This window comes from Camelus dromedarius, chromosome 12 (assembly GCF_036321535.1).
Source record: "Camelus dromedarius isolate mCamDro1 chromosome 12, mCamDro1.pat, whole genome shotgun sequence".
NCBI lineage: Eukaryota > Metazoa > Chordata > Mammalia > Artiodactyla > Camelidae > Camelus > Camelus dromedarius.
Window position 1 is genome coordinate 34905853 of NC_087447.1, and position 27675 is coordinate 34933527.

The window sequence follows — 27675 nt, forward strand, 5'->3', positions numbered from 1 at the left end:
ACGAGACTGCGCTAAGTAGGATTATAATCACGCCCCATTCTACCACTACCACCTGTGTACCTGTTCACAAAGCACCTTTCGTGTCCACCAGAGCATTGTCGTTCTCACAGGCAGAGGAGACAGGCTCAGAGCCACCACCATCCAGCTAGAAGGCAACAGGACCCGGATTCAAAACAGGACTCACACCCAGGTTTTCATGGTGGCCCCGTGCTCGTTCTGCTGCTCACAGCTGCCTCCAATGAGAGCAATGATCAATCACCAGCCAGCACTTTCTGTCCCCTTATTGTGTTAAACCCTTACCAGCCTTCATCAAACTGAATTGACGTTTCTTAGTCTTACCCAGTTGGTTGGGAAATCTCTGGGTCATGGCTAAATAAATATTTATGATCAAGAAAATGTTAATTTATGGCCCACCTGTCCAAAGGTAATCTGTCTCAGGCTACAGTCAGTGGAGCTGTAAGTGTAAGTTCTCTCAAGCAAGTGTAAGGGTAAGCTCAGCAGAGGGCGAAGAGGTACGGGAGGGAAACAGGGTCCTTATGTCTTCCCTCCCCCATCTCAAAGGAAAGATCTTGAAATCCCACAGAAGAACATTTTTTTTTTACTCTCAGAAACACAAAAGACCACATTACATGACAGGACGTGTAATTAGTACAGACATTAGGTAAACTGTGAAATTTCAGTCAGGGTTCTGTTAGTTTTACTCCTGGGAGATTTTCCAGCCAGAAACTGAAATGGAAATTTATGGGGCGCCCTCTTGTGGAAAGACCTATCACTGCAGGGCCACCCCAGCTACCTTTGCAGGTAAGAGGCCCTGAAGGAGACAGCGCCATGCACTGCCCGCTTCATGGAGTTTACATTCTAGTGCAGGCAGGTGGGGAAAGGAACGAGCAGCTAAATGGGCAAGATCCTTTCAGATAGTTAAAGAACATACAATAGGATTAGGCGCTCCTGAGCATATAGGAGAAAACTCCTAATTCAAAAAGATATATGCACCCCAATGTTCACAGCAGCATTATTTACAGTAGCCAAGACATAAAAGCAACCTAAATTCCATCAACAGATCACTGGAAAAGAAAATGTGGTATATTTTTACAGTGGAATATTACTCAGTCATAAAAAGGAATGAAATAATGCCATTTACAGCAACATGGATGGACCTAGAAATTATCAAAGTGAAGTAAGTCAGACAGAGAAAAACAAATGCCATATGATATCACTTATATGTGGAATCTTAAAAAACATGAGACAAATGAACTTATTTACAAAACAGAAACAGACTTACAGACACAGAAAACAAACTTATGGTACCAAAGGGGAAAAGGGAGGGAGGGATAAATTAGGAGTTTGGGATTAGCAGCTATAACCTACTACACATAAAATAGATAAACAACAAGGTCCTACTGTGCAGTGCAAGGAACTATATTCAGTATCTTATAATACCCTATAATGAAAAAGAATATATATACATATAACTGAATCACTATGTTGTACACCAGAAACTAACACAACATTGTAAATCAAATATATTTCAATTTTTTAAAATTTTGATGAGTCATCAAAACTCAATTCCCTGAAAAAACAGGGTGGAGGTGATAGAGCATGCCTGGGTGGAGGGTGGTCAGGATAGGAGTACAAGTTGTACATTCAGGGAAGACTGGCTAGGAGAGGGGATGTGTCAAGAAGTTACCAACCATGTGGAGATAAGGGGCCAGTATCCCAGGCAGTGCAAAGGTCCTGAGGCAGAAAATAAGCTCTAAGTGTCTGAGCACAGAACGCAGGTGACACAGAAGAAAGAGAAGCACTCCAGGAAATGAGGGTGGAGGAGCAGGAACCTCTGGGAACACCGCCTCCTGCAGGTGGGAAAACAGGGTTTGTTGTAGACTTTCAGAATGTGGGATTCTCACCCCTGCACCCATCCCCCCCACACACACACACCAGGGCCTTCGGCAAATCCAGCCAGCTCTGACTCAGACTGTCTACTTCTCTCATCTCCACAGCCACCCCCAGCCCATTATCCTCCTCTCCTACAGCAGCTTCCTAACGGAGCTCCTTGCCCCTGAAAGGCAGTCTCTTCTCAGCAGAAAAGTGATCTTTGTAATGTAAACGGATAGCATGTCTTCCTTGCTTAGAACTCTTTGATGACGGTGCACTTAGAATTAACCCAACTCTTAGGCAGTCCTTCTCCCTCTCTCTGCTCCAGCCATAGTAAAAGCTAACCTCTTTTCTGTCTCAGGGCCTTTGCACTTGCAGTTCCCTGCACCAGAAATGCTCTTCCCCTGGTTCTTGTCGAGTCTGGCTCCTTTTCATCCTCCAGGGCTCAGCTTAAACATCTCCCCCCATAACTCCAGATCCCATCCCCTATTGATTTCCATCATGGTAAGCTTCACAGCCTGTAACTATTTTATTTAGTCATTGTTTTCTTGCTTTTTGACTTTTTCCATGTTGGGTTTTGCCATCCATGAGGGTAGAGACCACAAAACTTTCACCCACCGCTGACTCCTCCATTGCCTGGCAGAGCTCCTGGCATTCGAAGTATATTTCTGGAATGAACAAATGAGCTCCCGCAGATGGGAGCCAGTGTGGATCTTAGGGATGATTTAGCCCAGCAGCTTTCAAATTCTATATTTAGCATAGAACCTCCTTCCAAATGGAATCTTAAACAGAACCTCAGAGCTGAGACACAGCAGATGTGTGCCCTGCCCTTCTGGTTCTGTCCTAGTGCCACCAAGAGCCCCAACTGAGCTGAGGATGCCATGGGCTCTTGAGAAACCCCCCAGGTGGCTGAGTTGTCAGGAACTGCCCCTCAGCTTAGCATTTCTCTGGCTGATGCCTCTCCTATGATCCTTAGAATGGAAGAAGGCTGGGAACATGGCATTTTGAATTGTCACAAGCAATTTAGGAAGTGGTTAGAGGTAAATGTTTTGGAGGAAATCTTCACATGGAAACATATCTGAGAACCTAATGGCTCACTCCTGGGGTGTGTGTGAGCTCCTTGGTTTTTACTTCAAAGCATGGCAAGTGATTGTGGGCTCAGGCACACTGGGAGAATTCCTGGAAGCTCTGTATACCCAGAGGACCACCCCCTTCTGACACTAGGCAGCACAGCCCAGTAGGCCCAAATGAAGGATGAGACAGCAGAGGCCTGGTTCTCAGAGCAGCTGGGTGCCCCGGAAGGGGCCTAGTTGTGTTGAACATCTTTTATGCCCCACTTCACATCTCCTAGGCTCACCTTTTCAACCTTGGCCATTGCTGTGGCAACCAGCGGTAAAACAGCTATCCAGAACATCTCTTGCTTTCTGATGGCGACTTATTAGCTGTGTGATCTTGGGCAAGTTGCTTACCCTCTCTGTATCTCACATTCGTCATGTGGAAAAAGGGGATGATAAGGGTACTTGCTTTATATGGGTGTAATAAAGATTGTATGAGTTACTAAACGTGAAGTGCTTATAACAATGCCTGGCACAGAGTAAGTACTACTGAGAAAAGAGACATTGCTATCATTATTATTATTATTACTCCGTCTAGGACTGGATGCTAGAGGAGGGAGACCAGGCTTCCTAGCTCCGAGTCTGCTAAGTTGGAGCCTGACTTGCCGAGGATGGGAGTTGACTGCAGCCCTCGGACCTATGGGTGGGAATGAGGTGGAGAGGACAGGAACCACCATTTCTGGAAGGTGCGAAATGTCAGTTCTCATAACACCTCAGGAGAAGATGCTCTTGCTCTCTAATTTTTAGAGGTGATGAAACCAAGGCTTAGAGAGCTTGCGAGAGTTGCCCGTGGTCCCGTGGCCAGGAGTGGCTAACCAAGTCTCCAGCCAGGCCCTGTGAACCTGGGCCTGGTCCCCGTGGCCACCATGGGAGGCTGCAGAGGCACAGAAGGAAAGGAAGAGTCCCTGTTGTTTGCTGATGGGTAGTGTCCAGAGGTGGCAGAGAGGTGCCTCCCAGCCCCCTAGACCTGCCCACAAACACCCAGGGGATCAGCAGTCAGGGCTGAGAGGAAGGTAGGTCCTGAATACTGCCTCCCTGATGTACAGCCAGGGGGCTGGGCTCTGGGGGAGGTGGGCGGGGGATAAGGGTCTGTTGGAAAGTGTGACAGGCCAGGAGTCAGGAGCTGGATTTCAGTCCTGGCTCCCTGCGCAAATCCCAGGACCTAAAACAGGGCCCACCAGGCAATGGGTGTTCGATCAGTATTTGTTGAATAAATGGATGAATGAACCAATGAATGAATGATGTGGTCCCTGGTCTCAGGGGTTTTCCAACCTGGAGGACAGGCTCATAAATGTCACTATAGAGCAGCATGTGTCAAACCTATGGGGCAACACACACAGGGGCTACAGGATTCAGCGAGGAGATCGTCCCTGTGAGCCAGGGTATATTCCAAAAGGGGAATTTGATTGATTCTGTTGGATAAAGGGGATTCCAGCAGCAGAGAAAAGGGCCGAGCACCGAGCACTAGGAAGCCTGCACACACGGAGGCTTGGAGGCAGGAACTGTTTGGCCTTTGAAAGTCATGTGAGAAGGTGGTTTGGTACAAGTATCCTTATGTTCTGTTCAATATTTTGCTCCAGCAAGCCCTTCCCCTGCATGCTCCCAACATAACTCCAAACAGGACAGTTCTCTGTAAATTGGGCATGAGCCCAACTCCCCAACACTGGTTTTCTAAAGTCCAGCCCCGTACAAGGAGCTGGTTTAGCACAGAGAACTGGAGGCCCCAGGGGTCTCCTCCATCTAGCAACCCCTCCCTCAGGGAGCTGTAGGCCCAGGCTGAACCCAGGCCCAGGCCCCGCCTCTGCCCTCCTCCCGGGCTGGCTGCCCAGACCATCACCATGGGGTTCACGCACACCCCACCGCCCCACCCTGGCCAATCCCAGCAGGTACCTCGCCCTGTCCCACCCTGGCCAAACACTGCAGAGGAAAACTACAGAAAACCAGACTGGCAGGCCTCACCCCGGTAGCAGCCAGGCCTTAAGGAATTCGGGGAGGGGAGGGTGACACGGAAGTCACTAGGGCTCCCTGAAGCCAGAAAGACACGAAAAGGAGCTGTTCTCTCTGGGACCTAAGAGACCATGAGACCAAATGGCCCAGTGAGAGTTAAGAGAATTACACCAGCTATTACAACCCTTTACATCCTTATAGGGCTCTGCAGTTTACAGCCCACGTTTACACGAGGTGTCGGCTCTAACAGAGACAGAGCAACAGTTGGAAGAGCGGGGTCCCACCCACTGCCGGCCCCAAAGACTCATGGGGACAGACCTGGGCTGAGCGGCTTCAGACCCTGCTGGACGTGGGGACTTGGCTTTCAGGACCAAGCTTCAGAGGCCTTGCGGAAGTGTGGGGAGGGAATGGGATAATAAAGACGGTGGTGAGGAAGGTGAACACGTTGTTGATAATCACAGGGCTTTTACCCCGTGCTGTGGACTCCCTTGCCTTTGAGTACCTCGCAACAACCCTACAGGCGGGCATCAATCACCACGTCACAAGAGGAAACTGAGAGTCCGTGAGGTTATGCAACTTAACTGTTAGCCAAGTTATGTTAGTTAGTAATCCTGGTAGATCCAGGCTCTGAGACTGGGAATGACATTCCAGAGGTTGATTTCATAGACACTCCCCTACACTGCCAGGAATAGCTGTGCTCACTGCCATCCCTGAATAACCAGCCGGAAATAACATGGGTCCCTTCACTATCCTACTTTAAATTAGACCTCTTCCCAAACTTCATGGACGTGAGCCCCCTGCTGGCCAGTCAAGGAAGACATGAGCCCCATAATAGTCATTGACTGCCACCTAGTGGCGCCATGTGGAATGTCACATTTCTTTTCTATCTCCTCTTCATCTGATGTGTTATTTTCAATAACCAAAAGCCAAAATGTTAAAAAAAAAAATTGCCCTTGACTTCTCCCTGCTTCGGCATCCCTAAGAAGAAGTGCAGAAAGATGTTATTCCAATTTTATGAATGATTAAAAGAAGATCCAAGGAAATTAAGCAGCTTCTTGAAGGTCACACAATGAGGACTGTATAGAAGTTAAGGGTCACAGTTACTCAAAGTGTGACCTTGAGTAAGACATTTTATTATTTGTTTTTGGTGGGCACCAAAAACTCCCTCTGTGACAAAAACAATTTTTTCTTGGATTTATTTAATAAAAAGTCCCTCCTTTACCCATTTATCTCCCATGCTCACTCTACCGTATTTCAAAATTTGGTATTTGACTGAACCTGCTTCTGGGCTGTCTTTTCTAATCTACTGGTCAGTTTGTCCACCTCTAGGTCTGTACCATATAGTCCTAACTATGACAGCTTTATAATAGAGTGCAGGTCCTTTCTCCCCTGCTTCTGTTTTGGGATCATACTATCTATTCTTGATGTTTCTTTTTAAATTTAAAACTCAGTTTATCAATGCTTCATATAATTCTATTGAGATTTTTATTGGAGTTGCATTGAGTATATAATAGGGAAATTGGAGAGAATTCATATCTTTATAATGTTAAAATTTCTTATCCATGAGCATGTGCTATCCCTTCATTTACTAAGGTAATCTTCAATGTCATTCAAAAAATTTTCTTAAGTTTCTACATATAGGGTTGTATACATTTTCTTTTAGATTTATTCCTAATTGCATTTTTGAGATTATAAATGGTTCTTTTTTTTAATTATGTTTTTAATATTTTTCTATTAATATAGAAAATGTAATCATCTTGTAATTTAAGAACTTCTATATTCATTTCTATACTCATTTTATAACCATAAATATTAATATAACTACATTATATCTTTTTTGATTACCTAGTGGTGCCCCTCTATATGGTTTAGTTCCTTGTATGGTGGTTGGATATTTATTCTGGTGAGAGCTTAATCTATTTTGTCTTGGGATCTTCTGTCCTGAGTAAACAGCATTGCCTCCCCCCTACTTCTTCACTGCCTCCCAATGAATGCAGTCTATGGAGATCCAACCATATGCTATTTATGAGATATTAACTTAAAACCTAGGGATACAAGAAGATTAAAAGTAAAGGAATGGAAAAAGATTCACTAGGTAAACACTTAAAAAAATTTTTTGAATGACATTAAAGATTACCTTAGTAAATGAAGGGATAGCACATGTTCAAGATGGCAATAGAAAGCATGCCAGGCAGCCACTACTGGGAGCTGTGCTGTACCCAGTGATCAGGCTGAGGCTGGACACACACACACCATAAACATACACACAGTGAGTTCCGGCTCTGGGTGCCCAGAAGCAAGAGAGTTGTGCAGATTACAGCTGCCCTTCTGAAAAGAGCCACTAGCAGGAATAGACACCGAGCAGAATACACAGCAGCTAATGAGTACTGGGCCCGAGTGCCAGGTTTGCCAGAGCATGAAGACAGCAGAGAGGTAGTACTTGTGGCTGACAGCCAGCAGGATGCTCAGGTCCAGAGTGCGGGAGAAGAAGGTGGCATGGATGACAGTGTGAGGCACTAGGAAAGCACCTTGCATCCCAGACTTCCTGGTTAAAGAAGATCAGCACACGGGAAAGGAGGAGGCTGTCAGTGGAGGACAGGGATGTAGAAGCCCAGTCCACTTGTCACTCAGCCATAGAAGGCAATGAGCTAAGTCAACAAAATCCAGGTTCCTGAAAATCCAGGACCCTGAAAACAATCAGAACAGGTCCTCATTGCAGACCTCCCCGCCCGGATTCAAGGAGAAACCCTCAGAAGGACTCCCCTGGGGCCAGCGTGGTCAGGCAGGGTGGAGGGGTTGGGCCCACAGTCAGGGATCTTCTAGCTGTTCCTGGACATCCCTTAGAACAAAAAATGTGTGGAAATACACCGGAATCTTCTTGTCACTGTCTTCACAAAGTATGTAGAGGTATTTACAAATATCGCACTTACTAATATCCTTTGTTCATAAACCCCTGGTCCCAACAAGTGTCCTCAGCCCAACTCCAGGGAACTGTTTCTTCAGCTGTTCCTTCAGCTGTCAACAGCACTACTGGGACCTACTCTTCCCAGCCCATTCCCCTTTCCTTTGTCCCCACACTTTTGCTACCAAAGGACCAGATACCCGCTGCTCGGTTTCCCTCCTGGGGTCTGGATGCACACCCCGGAGCTGGCGGCCAATTCAAGGAAGCATCTGACACTAGGACTCCAGCTCTAACTCCAGCAGACGCTCTCCGGAGACCTTCGAAGCCCTGCGCCTCCTGCGTCTCCCATGCTCCTCACACTTCTCCGAGGCCCCAGACTAAGCTGTTAGGAAAAGAACTGGGGCCTTACAGAGGGCCGACAAACTGTTGGTGATGGGAAGGCCTGGGGTTGTGGGCATGGATAAGCAAGACATACAGAACCAGGGACAGAAAGAAGGAAAGCAGAATTAGAGCCATGTGGAGATAGACACAAAGACAGCTGAAAACCCAGAGTCAGAGACAGGCAGAGACAGGGACAGGCAGACAGAGGCACAGAGCAAACCCATCCAGTGGGCCACGTGTTAGGCAGAAAGCCATCACCTTGATCGTGAAGCAAGAGGCTCCACTAGAGTCAGTCCAAGCAGCGATTTGGCTGCTATGGTCTTTCAGAATTGAGCAACCAGCAGGGCCTGGTCCTGTGCCTCCAGCGGTCACAGCCTCAGACAGTGCCCCAACATATCCTTGAAAACACACTGCCTTTTCTGAAATGTGAGATTATCAGTGCAGTTCCCGCCCCAGCAAGATCACCCAATGGTGAAGGAGTCAAAGGGAGGGCTCTGTGGTGGAAGGGGCAGTGCCAGCACCAGGGAGGAGCCTAGAGTTACACTCCCTGCTCTCTGTCTGATGGGTATGTGACATAGACATGGCAAGTGCCCTCCCTGACTCTCAGTTTTCCCAAATGTAATGTGGTCACTAAGGTCCCCTCCACCTAGGACATCTGGCATCCATGAGCCTTGGAGAGACACCGATGGAATGAAAGAAACAAACAGGGGTCAGCACAATGCTGGGAGCTTTAGGAAAGAAAGGAACACCAAGGTATAGTGGACACATGCCTTTCACAGCTAAGAGGGTGCTTACACTAAATTGAATACGATCATATCAAATAGGAAAAGTCAACCAGAGCAGCATGCAGTCCAAGCCAAGATATCCACATATCCCCAGAATGTAACTTTAACAGGCACTGGGATTTTTGTCTGTGATGTTCACTCCTTCTCCCCAGTGCCTACAACAGTGCCTGGCACAAAATAGTCATTCAATAAATATGTGTGAATAAATTTATGTGATGCTTAGAAGAAAAAGAAATTCCAACTAGGAAAACTAGAACACTGGTTGTCACAACTTTCCACCCCTAGAGTTCCCCCAGGCCATGTTCCCTGACAGCAGATCTGAATGGCAGACAGATGGGAGGACACGGAATGAAGGATAAAGAAAGGAGCTGGCTCTCCCCACTGGCCGCAGGCTTCTCTGACCACACAGCTCCTAGGAGTCCTAGAACTCCTGTCTGCATGATCCTCTGACTTTCTAAAGAACCCAGCCCTTGTCTGAGCGAGCAGAGTTTGAGCTAAAAGACAAAGGAATCGAAAGAAAATTCAGTAAGTCTTTATCTTCCTTCTTTTTATACCAGCAGAAAGTCAGCTCAGAGCTGCCTTGAAGCAGGAGGTCCTTCCTGGAGCCCCTGACCCTGCAGCGAGCTTCTGGTTCTCTGGCTGGGAAAGCCCTGGAGCAGCTGCTGCCTTTTCTGGTGCCATTGAGAGACTGAGAAGTCGTGTGACTTCCTGTGCGAGGACCACGCTTGCTCTCACGAGGGATTCTCTAACCTCCAGCTCTCCCCAGCTTGCCTCCTTCTCTGATGCCTTGACTGTTCTTCCCTCCATCCAGCCAGTTCAGCTAAGCTTGATCCAGTCCCCCAGCTCCCCATGGCTGGGTCACCATAGATTGACTGTCATTCTGATTACGCAGCCAGAGTCTTCCATCCCTGGTCAAGAAGAGACAAGAGACTGGTGAGGCCCACTCTCCAAAGGGCATTTTATAGAAAGGATTTTGCAACCAGAAAATTTCCTGTCCCCACTTCCAACTTCAGTGTCACCTGCTTCTTCTTTCCTGGACTCCCCTGTGATTCTCTGTCACTGTGATCTGCTCCCCCATTCCCTCAACACATTGCATCCCAAATCCAAATCATACAGGAATTGGGAGACTAAATCAATGACAGGGGAGTTCTACTTTCCACAGGGGCTGGGCTTCTTAAACGGTGGGGCAATTTTAAAGTGGAATTTAACCTTTCAGATAGTCTTGGTCTCCATTTTGTTTTGCTTGTATACTGGCAGAGGCCTCTCACAGTTAAGCTCTGAAAGTTCTCTGCCCAGAATGACTTCCCCACTCTCACATCTCTGGGTCATCTACTCAATCATTAATTCAGGCATTCTTGCAGACACAAACGCAAGCACTTAAAAAAATATTTGCTGAGTATAGGTCAGGCACTATCTCAGGCCCTGGGACTCAAAGACATGTTGATTATTCTCAAAGAGCTCACAATGCAATGGGAGAGAAATATGTCTTCAGATGCTTAAAGTACTATGTGATAAATGCTTTGATATGGACATTTTTGTAGCTGCATGAACAAAGGACAGAGCCAAATTCAACTAGTTCTAGCAAAAACGGAACATTATTGGTTCAGATAACTGGGAGTCCAGACATACTAGATAACGTCGCTCCAGACATAGTAGGATCCAGAGTTCCAATGACATCATCAAGATATCCCCCTTTTCTGATTTCACTGCATCTGCTTGGCTTTCAGTGGTTAGTAATAATTGCAAGGACTGGCATGAGAAGAGGCCCAGACACAGGGATGAGCCACCCACTTCCAAAATATCTATCTGTGCAGCTCATGTAGTAAAATCAGCTACACACACACACACACCCCCTCCCTGCAACACAACTCCCCAACAAAGCTGTCCTTTACAGGGATTTTCTAAATGATGCTGCCTTGCATTCTCAATTCTAATGGAAAGAATACATAACACAGAATTTGGGGCCATGGAGAGGCACCTAGATTGATGAGTATATCACAGTGATGAAAAGGGAGCCTCTGGGAACCACTGAGGACCTGATGGATGACAGTCATCCTGGGATCAAGTTTGGCCTCAGGGAGATCCCCATTTGAGGTTTCCTCTCTCTTTGGTGCAAAACAAATCCAAGGGAAGGGGAAGGTACAGGAAGGAGAGAAGCCTCCACAGGTGCAAGAGATTTTCATTTTAGATTCATCACAAGTGGAAAGCACCTCATTTTACAGATGAGGAACTAAGGTTCCACAATTAATTATCAAACTGGAAATATACAACGTATTACAAAATGGCATAAATAGCTGAATACTTAGTGTGCATATACCAAAGTATTTATGCAGTTGTTTCTACGTAGAAGTATGACTAGAGATTAGATTTTCCTCTATATTCTGTATGTTCTTCTCCCGGCAGCCTGAAAGACTTTTCTGAAGCACAGAGCTGAACTGGTTACTTCCTGGCTTAAATTCCTTGAATGGATCTCCTTTGCTCTCAGAATGAGTTTCATATTTCCTATTATGGCCACAACAAGCCCTGCATGCTCTCTCAGGGATAGAAGATAGACTTTTAGAACAATCCAAAGGTGGGATGTCTAACAGGAGTGCCCTATGAAAAGTTGGGGCCTCAAAAGACTAAACCTTTAGTATATTTCTCACTAGTGAGAAATAAAACCACCAAGAAATTGATCAAGCTTAGATCTGGGTGAGGAGAAATTTTCTCTTGAGAATTTGTAGCCACGAGACACATTGTGGTCCAAATTCGCACAAGCTATGGTCTCCCTAAAACATCAAATGACAGGTGGGGTTTCTGGGGACATCCTGATAGAGGAGAGCCATGCTGGGAATTTCCCCCAGTCAATTAGCAAAAGAAGGTACAAGTCTTCTCTGGAGGAACTCAATTATAATTCAGACCTCCAAGAATTCCCACAAATAAAGTCCCAAGGAAAGTGAGCAGGCAACAGTCAAAAATTACAAATACATATAGAAACAAGGCACCATATGAATGTGACAGAAGAAACAAGAGATGGTAAAATCAGACATACGTAGACTTCAGCGTTGGAATTATCAGATGGAGAATTATAATACTGCTATAGTGAACAGGGTTAGACATAAAAGAGAGAATTCACAATGTGAGCCAGCATCAGAAGCAAGACAAAAAATGGCAAAGCAAATTTAAAAACAAAATCTCAAGTCCAACTTCTAGAGATTAATAACATGAAAATTGAATTTAACGTTCAGTGGCTGGATTAAACAGAAGATTAGACACAATGGAAAAGAGACCAGTAACCTGGAAGATACACCTGTAGAAATTACCCAGAAAGCTGCCTAGGAGACAAAAAGATGGAAAATAAGAAAGAGACATTAAGCGATACGGAGACTAGAAACTCTAATATATGTCGAATGAGACTTCCAGAGAAATAATAAGAAGAAAATGATCATAAGAGCTAACAAGTATGTAGTACTGACAATATATCCCTGTCACAACAAACCAATAAGTAGGTAATAATGTCATCCCCATTTTATAGATGAGGAAATTGAAACATTGAGAAGTTACAACTGTCTAAGGTCACTCAGAGATGCCAAGTAGCCTGGCTCCAGAATTTGTGTTCTTAACCACAACACAGTATTTGAAGGGAAAGAGCAGAAAATTGTTCAGAAATGTGAAATGACAGCAATCTTGAAATCCAGGAAACACCACAAACCCCAAGCTTGATATAAAAAGAAAGCCACTAGACACATTTTGGAGAAAGGAAAGCCCCAGAGAAAAAGGAAATCTCTTAGAAAGAAAAAAAGGCAGATCACTGCAAGTGAATGGCAACTTGACTGATGGCCAATCTCACAACAGCAAGTGGCAGCCAAAGATAGTGGATGTTCAACGTGCCAGCGGACAGTAACTGTCACCCTATACGATTTCAGCCTGGAAAAACCACCTCTAGAAAATGAGGGTGGACAATGAAAGTTCCAGACAGAGACAAATTAGAGCCCTCCCCACCCCTAGACTCTCATGAAAGGAACTTCTAAAGAGCATATTTCAAGGAATGGAAGATGTGAGATGTGAAATGGGAGAACAGAGTCAAAATAACGTACTGGAGCACAGTAGGTTGGGAAGAAGAAGAGAGAAGCTAAGGCTTTCTAAGGTCTTGGTGTTGTTTGTGAGGAAGGTAGACTTCTGAGGACAGCTGTACAGTTTGTACACTGCACCAAAGTACAAGGTAGAGGAGGGGGATGGCGGCTGAAATACCATCTGCTGGTTAACCCTTGTGTCCAGGTGCAGGGCTGTGATGACATAGCTACCACACTGCGGGTGGCCCTCAGACTTGACACAAATCTGTAAAATTGCTACAGCAGTTGCCTGGAAAATAGGGTGTAAAACTTTTAGAAGAGTTGAACACACACACACAGAAAAAAACCGTCTTCTGAAAAACCAGTGACGTTCCGGGCGGTACCAAAGAACCTCCTCTTCTGCTCCCATCTTTTGAGAAATCTTTTAAGAACAGGAAGATTTAGAGACCTGTTCCTGGTAAGCTGATGATCTTAATGACTCTTCCCTCAGTTTCCACAGGGCTGCAGCAGCACCTCTCACCACGGCAGGTCTGTGTAAAGAGTCCTGTGAGCAACTTCCCTTGTGGGGCAAGGTTGTGCTTGGGAGCGCCAAGCACAAGGGCGTGCCGCTTTCCTCACGCACTCTCCGACACACAGCACCCAGCTTTTGGATATTTGAAAATCCAGAGGTGAAAAGATCTCGACAGAAATTCAATTACCCTTTCTCATCAGTATGAGAGCAGGTTTTAGCATTTTTTCCCTCATGTTTAAGAAACATGGATTTTCTAGGAACTGAGTTGGTCATTTTCTGATTAGGTTGTTAGGGTTCTTTCTCAGTAATGTGTAGGAGATTAGATATAGACATAGATTTTTTTTGTCCAAGATATGCATTATAAATATTTTTCCCAGTTTGTTATTTGACTTGTTTATGGTGGTCTTTTCCATGCAGAAAAGGTTTAATTTTTAATTCTTTTTAATCAGTATTTTTATTTATGGCTTCTGAGTTTTGTGTCATGCTTAGGAAGATCTTCCCCAGTCTAGGATTATAAAATAATTTTCCCACGTTTTCATCTAATTCTGTATGCTTTCCTTATTTAAATATGCAATTCATTTGAAAGTTAACACTGTGTAAGATGTGAGGTATGATTCCTACGAAACTTTACCCTTGATGGCTTCCCAGTTGCCCAATAATGTTTATTAACTTATTATTTTTAAGATTTTATCTCTGCCCCCTCTCATTTGGAATGGCCCCTCTATCACATGCTGGATTCCATATGCATTTACATTTGATTCCTGAGACTTTCTGCCTTGCTCCATCAATCTCTCTGCCTGTTTTGTTTTGTTTTGTTTTGTTTTTTTATGTTACCGCCTCACTGTTGTATTCACTGAGGCTTTAGAATACATTCTAATATCTGGGAAAGCTGAGCAGTCCTTATTGCTTTCTTTTTTTTTTTCTCCAGAAGTAGTTGAGCTTTCATTTTATTGTATTTTCTAACTTTTCCTATATAGGAAAGCTATTGTTTTCTGCAGAGTAATTTTGTACCTAGCTACTTTTCTGAGCTACCTGCCTTTGTGGTTGTTTCTCAAGTTGATTCTCTGGGCTTTTCCAGGTATTCTATCACACCATTCTCCCTCAAACCCACACATTCAATTTTCCAGCCTTACTATCCACTAGAACCACGCATGTCAAGATCGGCTGTGACTCATTGTATATCCCAAGGTCAATTCTTAGTCTTCATCTTATTCAATCTTCACAGTAAAATTGACACTATTGCTCACTCCCACACCTTCTAGAACGAGACTTTCAGTGCCATCTCTGGGATACTATGCTTTCCTCGTTTACTCTTTCTTCAGTAGCTGTTTCTTGCTAATGTGTTGGCTGAGTCCTCCTCTTCTTCCAGGTCTCTGGAGGTTGGAGGCCCTAAAGCTGAGTCTCAAAGCTTTTCTCCATGAATACTCACTCCCAGGGTGAGCTCACCCAGCTCCTTTGGAACGTAAGGGGCATGGCCTTGTGTGTTATTTATCATCACATCTTCTGACACAGTACAGGCACACAATAGTGCTGGGTAAATGAATAAATGAGTGAATACATTTTCCTGATTGTCTTAAATGCTTCATAAGTTTTTAAAGCAAATGACAAGTAACTCACTTTGGTGGCAGCGTGGGCACATGAAAAAATTCATAGGAGCTAAGACTGAAAATATTGGTTGGCTCTAGGTGATCTGAAAATAATCTAGCTAACAGATTTCATGCTGTAGAGGGAGAAAGGTGACAGAGAGTGTGTGTGGTATGCTAAACTCCTTATCCTTTATAAGGGAACTCAATATACCCTGCTGTTGATACTGAAGAATCAAAAATTAAAATGTAGTTTTTTTATTATATAAAGTTATGACATTAACTTCTAAAAGAATTGAGAATGGAAACTGAAAACATTGTTTGCTAATGGGGAAAGAGATTAGGAGAGACTTTACATTTTACTTTATACACCTCGGTGTCATCTGAAATAAAGTTAATGTGCATACATTACTTCCACGATTAAATTTGAGACAGGCCATGCAGGGCCTTAAATGCCAAGGAAACTATTCTTTAGCTATGAAAGCTCACATTGCTTGCTGGGTTTGCTTCCTGCACAGGCTCATGGAGAGCAGTGAAAGGCTCAAGGACAAACATTCCTCACAAGGAGGGGGACTGGATGGGGTAGGATGGGGACAGAATGAGATAAGTGATCGGAGTCAGGGCACGTGCAAAACATCTCATGAGGTTTCTTGTCTCACCCATCTCCAGGATCTAATTTGCCAGCACCCTTAGTGCAGGAAATCACAGGGGCTGTACAGTATCTTGATAAGCCTCACTCAGTCACCAGGTTTCTCTCTTGCTCTGCCCATCCACAGGGTAAAAAGGCATTCTCTGCTATTTATCAATCCCAGTGAAGCTCTTTCTTGTCTACTCACCACCTCCAGCAAGAAGAATGGTGCTAAGGTAAGAGTCTGCTCAAGAACTCTCTTCGATCAAAGGCAGATTTGTTTCCTCCCCATTAGTGCACAGGCTCGTGACTTCACCGGGTAGGGCGTGCAGGGAGCAGGGGCATCCAACAGCAAGAGTCGGGAGACATGAAGCTCCCTCATGGAGGTTTTAGGTGCTGGTAGCTTGGACTATGGGAGAGCCAAACGAGGTCAACCAGGTTCTTTTTGCGTCTGTTCTACCTGCCTATATGCTCCTTTTCCCTCCAAACATTCAAATCTACAACTATGAAGAGAAATATATTGCTAATTTTAATTTAGGGAGCAAGATGGCATGCTGTTATTGCATTCCAAAGCTAAATTGTTGTAAACCTCAGGTTTCACAGATTTGTTTGCTATTCAGCGTGTTTTGTTTTGTTTTGTTGGTTTGCGGGGAGAGGGGGGAGGTTGTGTTTAGTTCTGGGTTTTTGTTTTTTTGTTTGTTTGTTTTTGGTATCCTTATATTTGGCATTGTCCCAGCAGAAAATACAGGACATAACCTAATGGGGTAACTGAGAAGAGTTTAATGAAGGGACTGATTATAAAGGTGTGGGCAGAGCTTAGGGAAATCTACAAAGGATGCTGAAGCTCCCAAAGACAAATCGTAACAGAGAGTTGTTACCGTTGCTGGGCTTGAAGAGGAAAAGGAGGGAGCAGTTACCAGAACTCAGGGAGGGTTGTGGCTGTAGCTGCAGTTCTGTCTGTGGCTGAAGAAAAGGGCCACCAGACAGAGGCTCTGTCCTCACCACCACCGCCAACTCACAGCCTGGCAGGGAGAGAGCCAGGGAGCTAAAAGCCCCACATCACTCTCTTCCTGCCCTCCAGCCTCCTGTCAGTGTCTCCCTCACACTGAACGCAAGTAGGAACCAGAGGGAGAGGGAGCACAGAGATCAGTGAGGCACAGGACACACAGAAGGGTAGAGAAGACAGAAATGAGCCCTGATGGCAAATAAGAGAAAACCTACCTCTTCTTACAGCCGCCTCACTGTTGGTGTGTCCTGGGACTTTCTCTGTCTCAGTGCGACTGGATCAGTTTCTCATTGTGTCACCTCAGTTTGTGTCTTTGATTGCCTGTTTGTGTGTCTGCATCTACCTAGTGTCACTTCTTCAGCATGATCTCTGATTATCACCATAAATGCCTTGAGAATGGAATATAGTCGTTGCTTTTTAAGGATGGGGTACACAGGTATTTGTATTCTGAGTTTGTGATTTGGGCTTCTCTAGAAATACATTATAAAAGTTACTTAAACTGTGGCCACCACACAGAGCTAGGCACTGGGGATACACCAATGGATGAAAAAAGCACTTCCTGTCCTCATAAAGCTGATACACTGGGCCATTTCCAGCCCTGAAGGCCTGGCTGTACTCACACTTGTCATAGCAAGAGGTCACCTTCCCTTCGTGCCCCTAAATCATGATGTCCTTTCTCTCTGGTGGGTGCACCATTCTTAGTCACTAAGACTGCCCACAGGTCATGCCTGAGGCTTCCGACTTCCTGGCCCTAAGAGGAAATCTCAGTTCCAGGCAGAAGGAACACTGAGCTCAGAGTCCCACTGTCACCCCCACGTAACCTGTCCAGACTTTTCTCCCCCTGCCTCCTATGGCCTGGGAGGTTGAGTGGAGGTGACATTCCTCCATTCAGTAGAGGGTTTGTATACAGTAGAGACGATCCAGGCAACTGAGTCAAAGAGAACTGGGTTTGAATCCAAGTTCCAGGACTCCAGGGCTGTGTAGACATCAGTAAGTATCTTCATCTCTGGGGGCCTCCGGTTCCCTCCTCTGTAACATGGAGACAGTAATTCCCACGTATCAGGTGCTCACGTCTTGTCTGTGTTCCCAGGGTCACCAGTGGAGGGTTTCTGAGCTTGGATCCAACCACCCCAGCCTGGGGGTCCGAACTCACATCAGTGAATGTAAGTGGCCAGGCCCTTCCTCAAACTTTGGACATGGCGACCAGGACCCTGCTCTCGCTGACGGTCATCATTGCCGCGGGAGGACTAGCAGGAAACGCGACCGTGCTGTGGCTCCTGGGCTTCCGCCTGCGCAGGAACGCCTTCTCCGTCTACATCTTCAACCTGGCGGGAGCCGACTTCCTCTTACTGGGCTGCCAGATTATAATTTCCCTCATGTTCATCACCGCCTTCCACTCCATCTTACTCTTCTACAACTTCTTCGTCCCTGTGACGAACTTTGCCTACATCCAGAGCCTGAGCTTGCTCAGCACCATTAGCACCGAGTGCTGCCTGTCCGTCCTGTGCCCCATCTGGTACCGCTGCCGCCGCCCCAAAAGCTTGTCGGTTATTGTGTGTGCCCTGCTCTGGGCCCTGTCCCTGCTTCTGAGCATCCTGGAAGGGATGTACTGTTACTTCCTGTTGGGGGATTTTCACACTGATTGGTGTAAAGGGTTTGATTTCGTCATTGCCGGGTGGTTGATCTTCATATTTGTGCTTCTTGCTGGGTCCAGCCTGGCCATGGTCGTCAGGAACCTCTGTAAATCCCAGCGGATGCAGCTGACCAGGCTGTATGTGACCATCCTGCTCACCGTGCTGGTCTTCCTCCTCTGTGGCCTGCCCTTCGGTGTCTACTGGTTCCCCGTACACTGGGTCATTCCTGGTCCTTTAATATTCTCCTATTCTCACCATTTGATGGTTGGCCTGTCCTGTGTCAACAGCTGCGCCAACCCCATCATCTACTTCTTCGTTGGCTCCTTTAGGCAGTGGCAGCGGAAGAGGCGGGGATGGCAGACACTCAAGGTGGTTCTCCAGAAGGCTTTGGAGGATGTATCAGAAGTGGATGGAAGTGAAGGAAGCTTTCCTCAGGAAACCCAAGAGATTTCGGGGAGCAGTCTGATGTTCTGATTCAGAGTCTCTGCTTTGATCAGATATATGTGGCTCTAGGGGGGAGGGTATAGCTCAAGTGGTAGAGCACATGCTTGGCATGCATGAGGTCCTGGGTTCTATTCCCAGTACCTCCTCTAAAAATAAATAAGTAAACCTCATTACCCACCCCCCCAAAACAACAACAACAACAAGATATACGTGTCTCTGAGAGCCAACTTTCTCCGTATTGGTGTGGGAAGGTTTCTTAACTTCTCCCAGCCTCTGAGCCCCTGGTCTTAAAACGGTTAAAATAATAATTTGGCTAGTGAGGATGGAGACAGTGCCTGTTACACAAATACTGAGTGCAGTGTCTCAAGGACTGTCTTATCCAGGGGGCTTCTCCTCATTCCCATGAGAGCTTCACCAACTCTGGGGTCCAGGACTGTTTCCACTTTTGAAGAATTCCACCTTCAGCAGAAGCTGAAATCAGTGCAGGAAAGATCTAAATTTCTTTGGTCACTGCGCTTGGTAGGAACTAAAAGAACATTACATTTTGACAAGTTTCTGTGGTCATATTTTTTACAATCTGTCTCCAAACAATTAAAAGAATTAAAGTTCACCCTAGCCCCAAAGAGCAGTCTTGTTTGATTTCAGCAGGGCTTAGGATATCTTCCTAGCTCAATAAATATTTATTGAATAAATAACTTAATGAGTGAATAAGAGATGAATTTTTAAGTCAATCTGTACTGAATTGCCATTTACCAGATTTGAGTCACCACCTGTAAGTTTGCTTTCACCATTTTCAACTTTTGCAAGCATAAAGTTAAGGTTTATAACCTGATAAATCAACATCAAAGAGTATTTAAGGTTTGATGTGGGTTGTCTTTCTGTGGTTTCCTCTCACATGCCCTCCAGTAGAATCCCATGTGCAGTCCTCCTCATTCTCACCCCTTTGCCCTGATTCTCCCCGCCTGGGGGGCTCGCTGATCCTTCATGCAGGTTTCCAACGGGTTTTATTAGACTCTGTTCTCTGGGGACAGGATGTATGTCAGATTTACCTTTTATTCCAAAGAGCTCACAACATTGATTTTAGTAATCTAATTACACAAACATTTTTTGTTACCTGTTCTATCAAAGTAATATACTAAGCTTAAATGTTGCCTCTTTTAATAATTTTAATATTTTTAAATGGAGGTGTAATTAAGAGAGAGAGTTCACAGATCATTAGTGTATACAGTTCAATGAGTTTTGGCAGCAAATACACCCATGTGACTCAAACTCCAATCAAGACATAAGACATTTTCATCACCTCTGAAAGTTCCCTCATGTCCTTCCAAGGCATTCCTCCTGCCCCAGAGGCAACTATTATTTCTATTTCTGTCACCAAAGATTACTTTTGCCTGAACTTTGACTTCATGTATTTAGATTCACACGATGTACTTTTTTGTTCCTACCTTATTTCACTCAGCATATTTGGAGGATTTACTTGTGCCACTGCACTGCATATACCAGCAGTTCCTCCCTTTTATATAGCTAAATACTATTTCATTGGATGGGCGTCTACAGCTTATTTTCATAGTGATAGATATATGTGTAGTATTCCACTTTTGGCTATTGTGAATAAAGCTGCTGTGACCATTCTTACTCATGTCTTTCTTGGAACATGTTTTCATTTCTCTTGGATTAAAAAAACCTGAATTGAAATTGCTGGGTCATAGGGAGATATACACTTGACTCTATGAGAAATTGCTAAACTCTCTTCTAAAGTGGTGGTGCCAGTTCCCATTCCCACCAGCCATATATGAAAGCTCCAGTGGCACTCCCTGCTCCCCAACAAACATGGTACTGCCAGTCTTTTGAATTTTAGTCATTCTGATGGGTGTGAAGTGGTATCTCGTTATGTTTTCATTTACATTTTCCAAATGACTTATGAAATTGAGTATCCTTTCATGTGCTCACTGGCTACTTGTTTTTCTTTAACGTGTCTGTTTACATTTTGCCCATTTTCATTATTTCTCTGCAAGAGTTAAAAAAAAAGCAAAAAAATACCATATGATATCACTTATATGTGGAATCTTAAAAAAAAAATACAAACGAATTTATTTACAAAACAGAAACAGACTACAGACATAGAAAACAAACTTATGGTTACCAGGGTGGGAACGGGGTGGGCATGGATAAATTGGGAGTTCTAGATTTGCAGATACTAACTAATATACACAAAATAGATAAACAATAAGGTTCTACTGTATAGCACCGGGAACTATATTCAGTTTCTTGTAGTAACCTATGATGAAAAATATGAAAACCAATATACATATGTTCCTATGTGACTGAAGTATCGTGCTGTGCACCAGAAATTGACACAGCGTTGTAAACTGACTATACTTCAATAAAAAAAAGACAAGAGTTTTTATATGCTGAATACGAGTCCTTTGTTAGTTATGTGTATTATAAATATTTATCATGTTGGTGGTTTGTCTATTCATTTTTAAATAACTTTTATACTTTAAAGCACTTTTAGATTTATAGAAAAATTATGCAGAAATTACTGAGGGTTCCCATGTACTCCCACTCCTCCCCACAATTTCTCCTATTACTAACAGTTTCCACTAATGTGGCACATTTATTCAAATTGATGAACCACTATTGATACATCATTATAAACTGAATTCCCTAGTTTACATCAGGGTTCAGTCTTTGTATTGTATAGTTCAGTGGGTTTGACAAATGCAGGATATCGTGCACCTACCATTACAATATCACATAGAATATTTTCTCTGTCCCCAAATTAATTGAATTCCTATAGTTTTTTGTTTGTTTGTTTGTTTTGTTTGTTTGTTTTTGTATTTATCCTGCTTGGTGGATTGGTGTTCTCTGAGCTACTTAGACCTGTGGTTTGGTGCCTGTCAATTATGTGAAAAATTCTTGGCCATTGTTACTTCAGATACTTCTGTTCCTTTCTCTCTTTTTTCCTCTTTCTGATGTTCACATTACACATATGTTACATCAGTTGCAATCATCCCACAGCTCTTGAACATTCTGTTCTGTTTTTCACTCTATTTTCTCTTTGCTTTACAGTTTGGGAAGTTCCTATTAACATATTTTGAGGCTCGCTGATTCTCTCAAAGGCTGTGTCTAGTCTACTGATGGCCTATCAAAGGCACTCCTCATTTTTGCTGCAATATTTCATTCTAGCATTCCCTCTTTCTTAGAGTTTCCATCTTTCTGCTTATATTGTCCATCTGCTCTTGCATGCTGTCCACCTTTTCCATTAGACTCCTTGGCATATTAATCACAGTAATTTTAAATTTCCAGTCTGATAATTCCAAATATCTCAGCCATATTCTAAATTCTTATATAGGGAATCTTATATGGGGAATAAATTGATCTTGTTTATACTGATAAATTAAAAATTGGAAATATACATTTACAATTCAAATCTATAACCACAACTAATAACAGAATTTAGAAGAAAAATTGAAACAAATTGTTGCTTCTGGAGAATAGGATTCAGGAAGATTTTTACCATTTATTTGAAACACTTCTATGTCAACTGGAAAGAAATTGTAAATCTGCACACATTACTACTATAATTAAGAATTGGGTGGGACGGGCCATGGAGAACCTCGAATGACAGGTAAGGAGGGTGTGATTTATTCTTAGCATTGCTGCCCAAGGACGCAGTTGGCAGCAAAAGGCTCTACAAAAACAATCCCTTGCAGGGACCAGCACCCAGTGGGGTGGGGAGGGACAGAGATTGAGAGATAGGAAAAGAGTTGGACCAAATGTTGAGAAACATCTTGTGAGGAGTCATGACTCAGAGAACTCCACACTCTCATTTACCAGCAGGTCCCTGTACAGGAAATCACAGGGACTGTGCAGTATCTTGATAAGCCTCGCTCAGGCACCAGACTTCACCCCTGCTCCTGCTGGTACCTCTCCAAGGCAGACATGTGTCCTCTAGTGACTGTCAATCCCAGGAAGCTCTTCCCTTCAGCACAGGTCAGCCTGTAACCTCCAGCAAGAAGAATGGAGGAAACGTACACTTATCAAGTATTTATTTCCAAAGCCCCTGTTGGGTTTTTCCTGTTAGTGCACATTCACATAACTCCACCTAGGGGAGGAGTATTCAGGGAACCATAGGGGCTCCAGCAGAAAAAGACAGGAAAAAAGACATAAGTACCCTCCTGGCAACTTTGGGTGCTGGCAGCCTCAACTGTGGGAGCTCTAAATTGGGAAAACAACACTGTATTCCCTTATTGGGTCCTCTCCCTGTTCTCTCCTCCATCCCAACCATTTAAATTTGCTGTCATAGTGAGGAATTTGCTGCTTCCCTTAACTTAGAGAGTAGGATAGGGAACACGTATGCTTCTCAAAGCTAAACTGCTGTTGCCAGATTTCACTGATTTCCTTGTTTTTCTAAAGTTTTCCCCTTTGTGTGTCTGGCAGTGTCCTAGCATAAAAGAAATGGCCCAAAGAGATGGAATAATTGAAGAGACTTTAACTAAAGAACAATTTATGAAGATGTGCAGGTTAAGAGAAAGTTTGAAAGGAATGGTGAAACCTCCAAAGGCAATCAATTGGAAGAAGCTTTTGCTAACCCTAGGCTGAGGGACAAAGGGAAGGATCAGTTACCAGAACTCAGAGAGGCTGAAGTTGTAACCATAGGTGTAGCTGTGGCTCTAGTGGGCCACCAAACAGGGACGATGTCCTTAAGTAGAGTAACACTGCCATTGCCAACCCACAGCCTAGCAGGGAGACAGCCAGGAGGTAGATTAAAAACCCCTTATTGCTGACAGGCTCTCCAATTTCTTGTCAGTGTTGTCCTTCAACTGAAGTCAACAAGGATCCGTAAAAAAAGGAGCCCACTGATCAGGTACAGCGATGTATCCTAACTCAGGAGTGAAAATCAGGGTAGACAAGGACGAAAAGAAGAACTTGAGGGCCAGTGGGGAATATCCATCACTCTCTTACACCCACCACACAAGCTGCATTCCCTGGGACTTTCTCTGTCTCAGTGTGCAATCTTCAACTGAACCTCCTCAGGGTTCTGTTTTGTTTTTCTCTTTGCATCTTCTTTCTTTAGTGTAATTTTAATGGAACAATCTCACTACCAACAAACATACCTTGAAAAACGATTGTATTAAGAAAAGAGGTAACATGTTCTGATGGGTGTTTTTTTCGTTTAAGTAAACTTCTGCCCTAGAATGGTCTAATAAATGGTGGCTTGACAGTTTTAGACATGAGGGCTCCTTCCAGTTTGTTGGTCCTCCATCCCTAGAGAGGTTCTCTCATCTCAGTAGTCCTCAGTGGCCTCAATCCTTCTTGCCACATCAGCATTCCAGGCTGGCAAGAGAGGCAAAATGACAGAAGTTCTTCCCTATAAGTAACTGCGTTACATTTAAAGAATTAACCTCTCCAATCAAAAGACAGAGATTGGCATAATCAATTGATTATAGCAATAATCTACTTTAAATATATAGACACATGCAGATTAAAAGTAAATGAATGGAGAAAAATATATCATGTTGACACCAATTTTAAAAAGCAGGAGTAGCTATATTAATTTCAGACCAAGCAGACTTCAAAGCAAGGAAAATTTCGGGGAAAAAGAAGGGCATTACATAATTATAAAGGGGCGAATTATCCAAGAAGATAGAGCAATTCGTAATGTCTATCTATATGCCTGAAAACAGCATCAAACTACGCAAAAGCTATCCTCCTAGCTCTGCCTTGGGGGTGGATCATGTATGATATTCAGGAGCTTTCTTCAAGAAGAGAGAAAAGATGTGAAAGTCCCTCATGGCACCTTTTGGGAGGTGTCACTCACAACTGTTTATTTATGCATGAATTCAACACACATTATTTAAACCTACTTGATAAAGCACTATGCTATTTCTATATAGAGTAAACACCTTTCAAACAAATCTCTGGTTAGTAGACCTATCTGTATTGATTGATGTCCAGTAACCGCTGAGCCCTCAGGACCATTTACTAATTATCTAGTGCATCTGGACATTACAGCACTGAGTCATCTGCTTCACAAGAACCAATTGCGCTTGTTTCCAGTCCTGCTTGTGCCAGTTGGACTTGTTTATGTAATTACCTAATTTATCAAAATATAATGTAAATCAATGAAGATGGAAAGAGAATTGTGGTTTCAATGAAAATTAATGTGAATGCTTAAAAGGGCAATAAAAGCTAGTCTCAATATTATTTTAATTTAATTAGGTGTGAGCCTGACTATACAAGATTGAAAAAAATGCAGTGATACTGAAAAACATCATCAAGCAGAATGCTATACACATGCTCTTAAGATCTCTCCTCTGATAAATCCAAACTGCAAACCATGGACAGTGCTGAATGGATGTGCTTTCTGCAAGAAAGAGTAGAGCTATATTTTCTACTCCATAATCATAGAAAAGTTCTCTCTCCTTTATTTTGGTGAGTAAATTCTGAGTTAAAATAAAATATTTATATTACAAATGTACCCTTTTTTATAACTGCCATTTAATAGACTGTCACAATTAACCTGTCTATTTCCAGTCTTGAAGATATCATTAAGTAGGCTTCTCATAGAAGAGTCTCTCAGTCATTCTTCTGTTCTCTCTATAAATAACAACTGAACATCTTCTGTGTTCCAGCTCCCATGCCAGGCACTGGAGACTCAAAGATAACATACTCATCTCCAAGGAGCTCACAGTCTGTGGAAGGAAGGAGCCTAGTGTGGGACAGACAGCTACACATTGTGCTCCTTGCTATCACAGAGTTATGTTTGGGAGTCAAGGGCATTCAGAGGAGGGGTCATTTTAAAATTCTAAGTTGTCTTGCTTCCATCCCAAAGAAAAACGTCACACCCAACCACCCAGGCAAAGCCCGGCAGTATGAATCCAGGTGGCTCCCATGCTGGACAACATCCTCAGCCAAAGTTTTACAACTGGTGGACCCGCTAGGCTCACTATGCTGAATCTTCTCACAGCCCCCAGCCCACACTCTGACATCACACCAATGCACAATTCATGAAAACACTTTTAAGGAGAGTCTGCAGGTTCTTAGGCCACAGGCATTGCATCTCTACTTAATCCCACTACCCTATGTTCCAGCAGAGGAAGTCTTTGCCTCCAACCAAACCCACCTCAGCATCCAGATACCCTGGATATTCAGGAATATAGAATCTACAAGTGCTAGATTGGGCAGAGCACTGGACCTGGAGTCAGAGAACCTGGATTCTCATACCGACTCCATGAACAACTTGGATAGTGAAGTTATGGGATTGCCCCAGTATGACTTTTTGCCATTTGTGGTTGGTTATCTGTCTTCAGAATAAGGTGGTAGAGTTTGACTTCATGATGGACGAGGACAGAAGGTAACTTCCATTAGAAGTCAGGCAGCCTCAGAAGTTCATGTCTCTACACTCCGACTATAACCATGAGCATACACTCTACTCATCTGAAGCTAAATTTGACAGCTACCTGGAATTCAGAGAAATTGCATAATGCTCTTTCCATACGATGGTACAATATGTATTGGGCACCAATATTGCCAGTGCACCAATGCTGGCTGTAAAAACAGATGTGATTTGGTTCTTCTTCTCCAGGAGCTTCTAGTAGAGTGTGGAAGAAGTGATCTTACACACACCTAACATATTGTTTTAATTGGCTCTGAGTTCTTCCAGGATACAAACACAGAGATAGGGAGCACAGAGGGAGAAGATCTTATTAAAAAGTATGTTTATGGTGGCACATAAATCAGAGAAGGCTTCTTGAAATACTTGGAATTTGAACTGATGATTCTACAATTCACCACACAAGTAACCTGTGTCACTTTTGCCAGCCACACCAAACTTTTGAGGTAGGCAAGGAAAGATATATAGATCTGAACAGATGGAAATGGGAGAAAAAGCATAACAGTGGCATTGCTAGTAAAGTACAGAAGATGTTTAGAGAATGGTGATCAGTACACAAGTAAGTTGCATTCCCTGTGACATTCCAAGAATTTGGTTGTGGTTGTTAGATCCCTCTTAAGAAGGGTCACAGGACTGGAGTACTGTGAGCAATGAGCCTTGAAGTGATAGAAGTTGGCATAAGCAAAATTAGCTGGAGTCAACTCTACAATATTGTCAAGTCCAGAGACAGCCAGTGAGGTTACCCCAGCAGGACTAGACAAAACGGCAAGTCCTGCTCTCCTGACCCTCCTCTCTGGAATATATTCCAGGGTTGGAAACTACAGCTAGGACCAACAGGAAGGAGGAACAAGGAGAAAGAGGGGAGGGAAAGAGAGAAGCAACAGAATGCACCCCCTTCTCTGCTACAGTCTTTTTGTCTGCAAAGGCCAAACTTGGAGCAGGGGAGATGGTTCATCTTTCAATTAAATTTGATGTTTTATTCCTCATATAAAAATTCAACTCTAAAATTTTTAACAACTTTGATATGGATGATGGTGTAAGGGTTGGTAACCAATTATCAGAAATCTCGTATTTAAATTCTGTATCTCATCTTGTACCTCTTTGGAAATACAGTGTCTCTAGTATCTGGATATTTAGATCAAAGCTTCTGTTTTAATATCCTGTTACACATCTGAGAGAATGACCCATGTGGACGGCTGCAAGAACAAAGGATTCCAACGCCAAGAATTTTGCAACAACCAACCACATCCCCTCCCCTTTTTAGTATAAAAGGAGCCTGAATCCTGACTTGGGGAAGATGGACATTGATTAGTCTGCCATCTTCTTGGTCAGCCGGTTTTCCTAATAAAGTCGCTATTCCTTGCCCTGCCCCCCCCCCCCAATAATGCATCTCATCTTCAGAAGTTCTGAAGAGAT

The 27675-nt window shown here is 43.8% G+C and overlaps 1 protein-coding gene and 1 long non-coding RNA gene across 2 annotated transcripts in view; one reads left to right on the forward strand and one right to left on the reverse strand.

Annotated features, from left to right (window-relative positions):
- Window positions 1-1608: 1608 nt before the first annotated feature.
- The window catches only part of LOC116155355 (uncharacterized), a 50574-nt gene continuing 24507 nt past the window's right edge, over window positions 1609-27675 (reverse strand). Inside the window, exon 3 of the long non-coding RNA XR_010383382.1 lies at window positions 1609-1850. This is a non-coding gene — a long non-coding RNA (uncharacterized LOC116155355). The remainder of the gene's footprint in view (window positions 1851-27675) is intronic.
- Window positions 17893-19012, forward strand: MRGPRX2 (MAS related GPR family member X2). The gene has a single exon (XM_064491857.1). It carries the CDS (start codon window positions 17979-17981, stop codon window positions 18888-18890), a length of 912 nt encoding a protein of 303 aa, XP_064347927.1. The 5' UTR covers window positions 17893-17978; the 3' UTR covers window positions 18891-19012.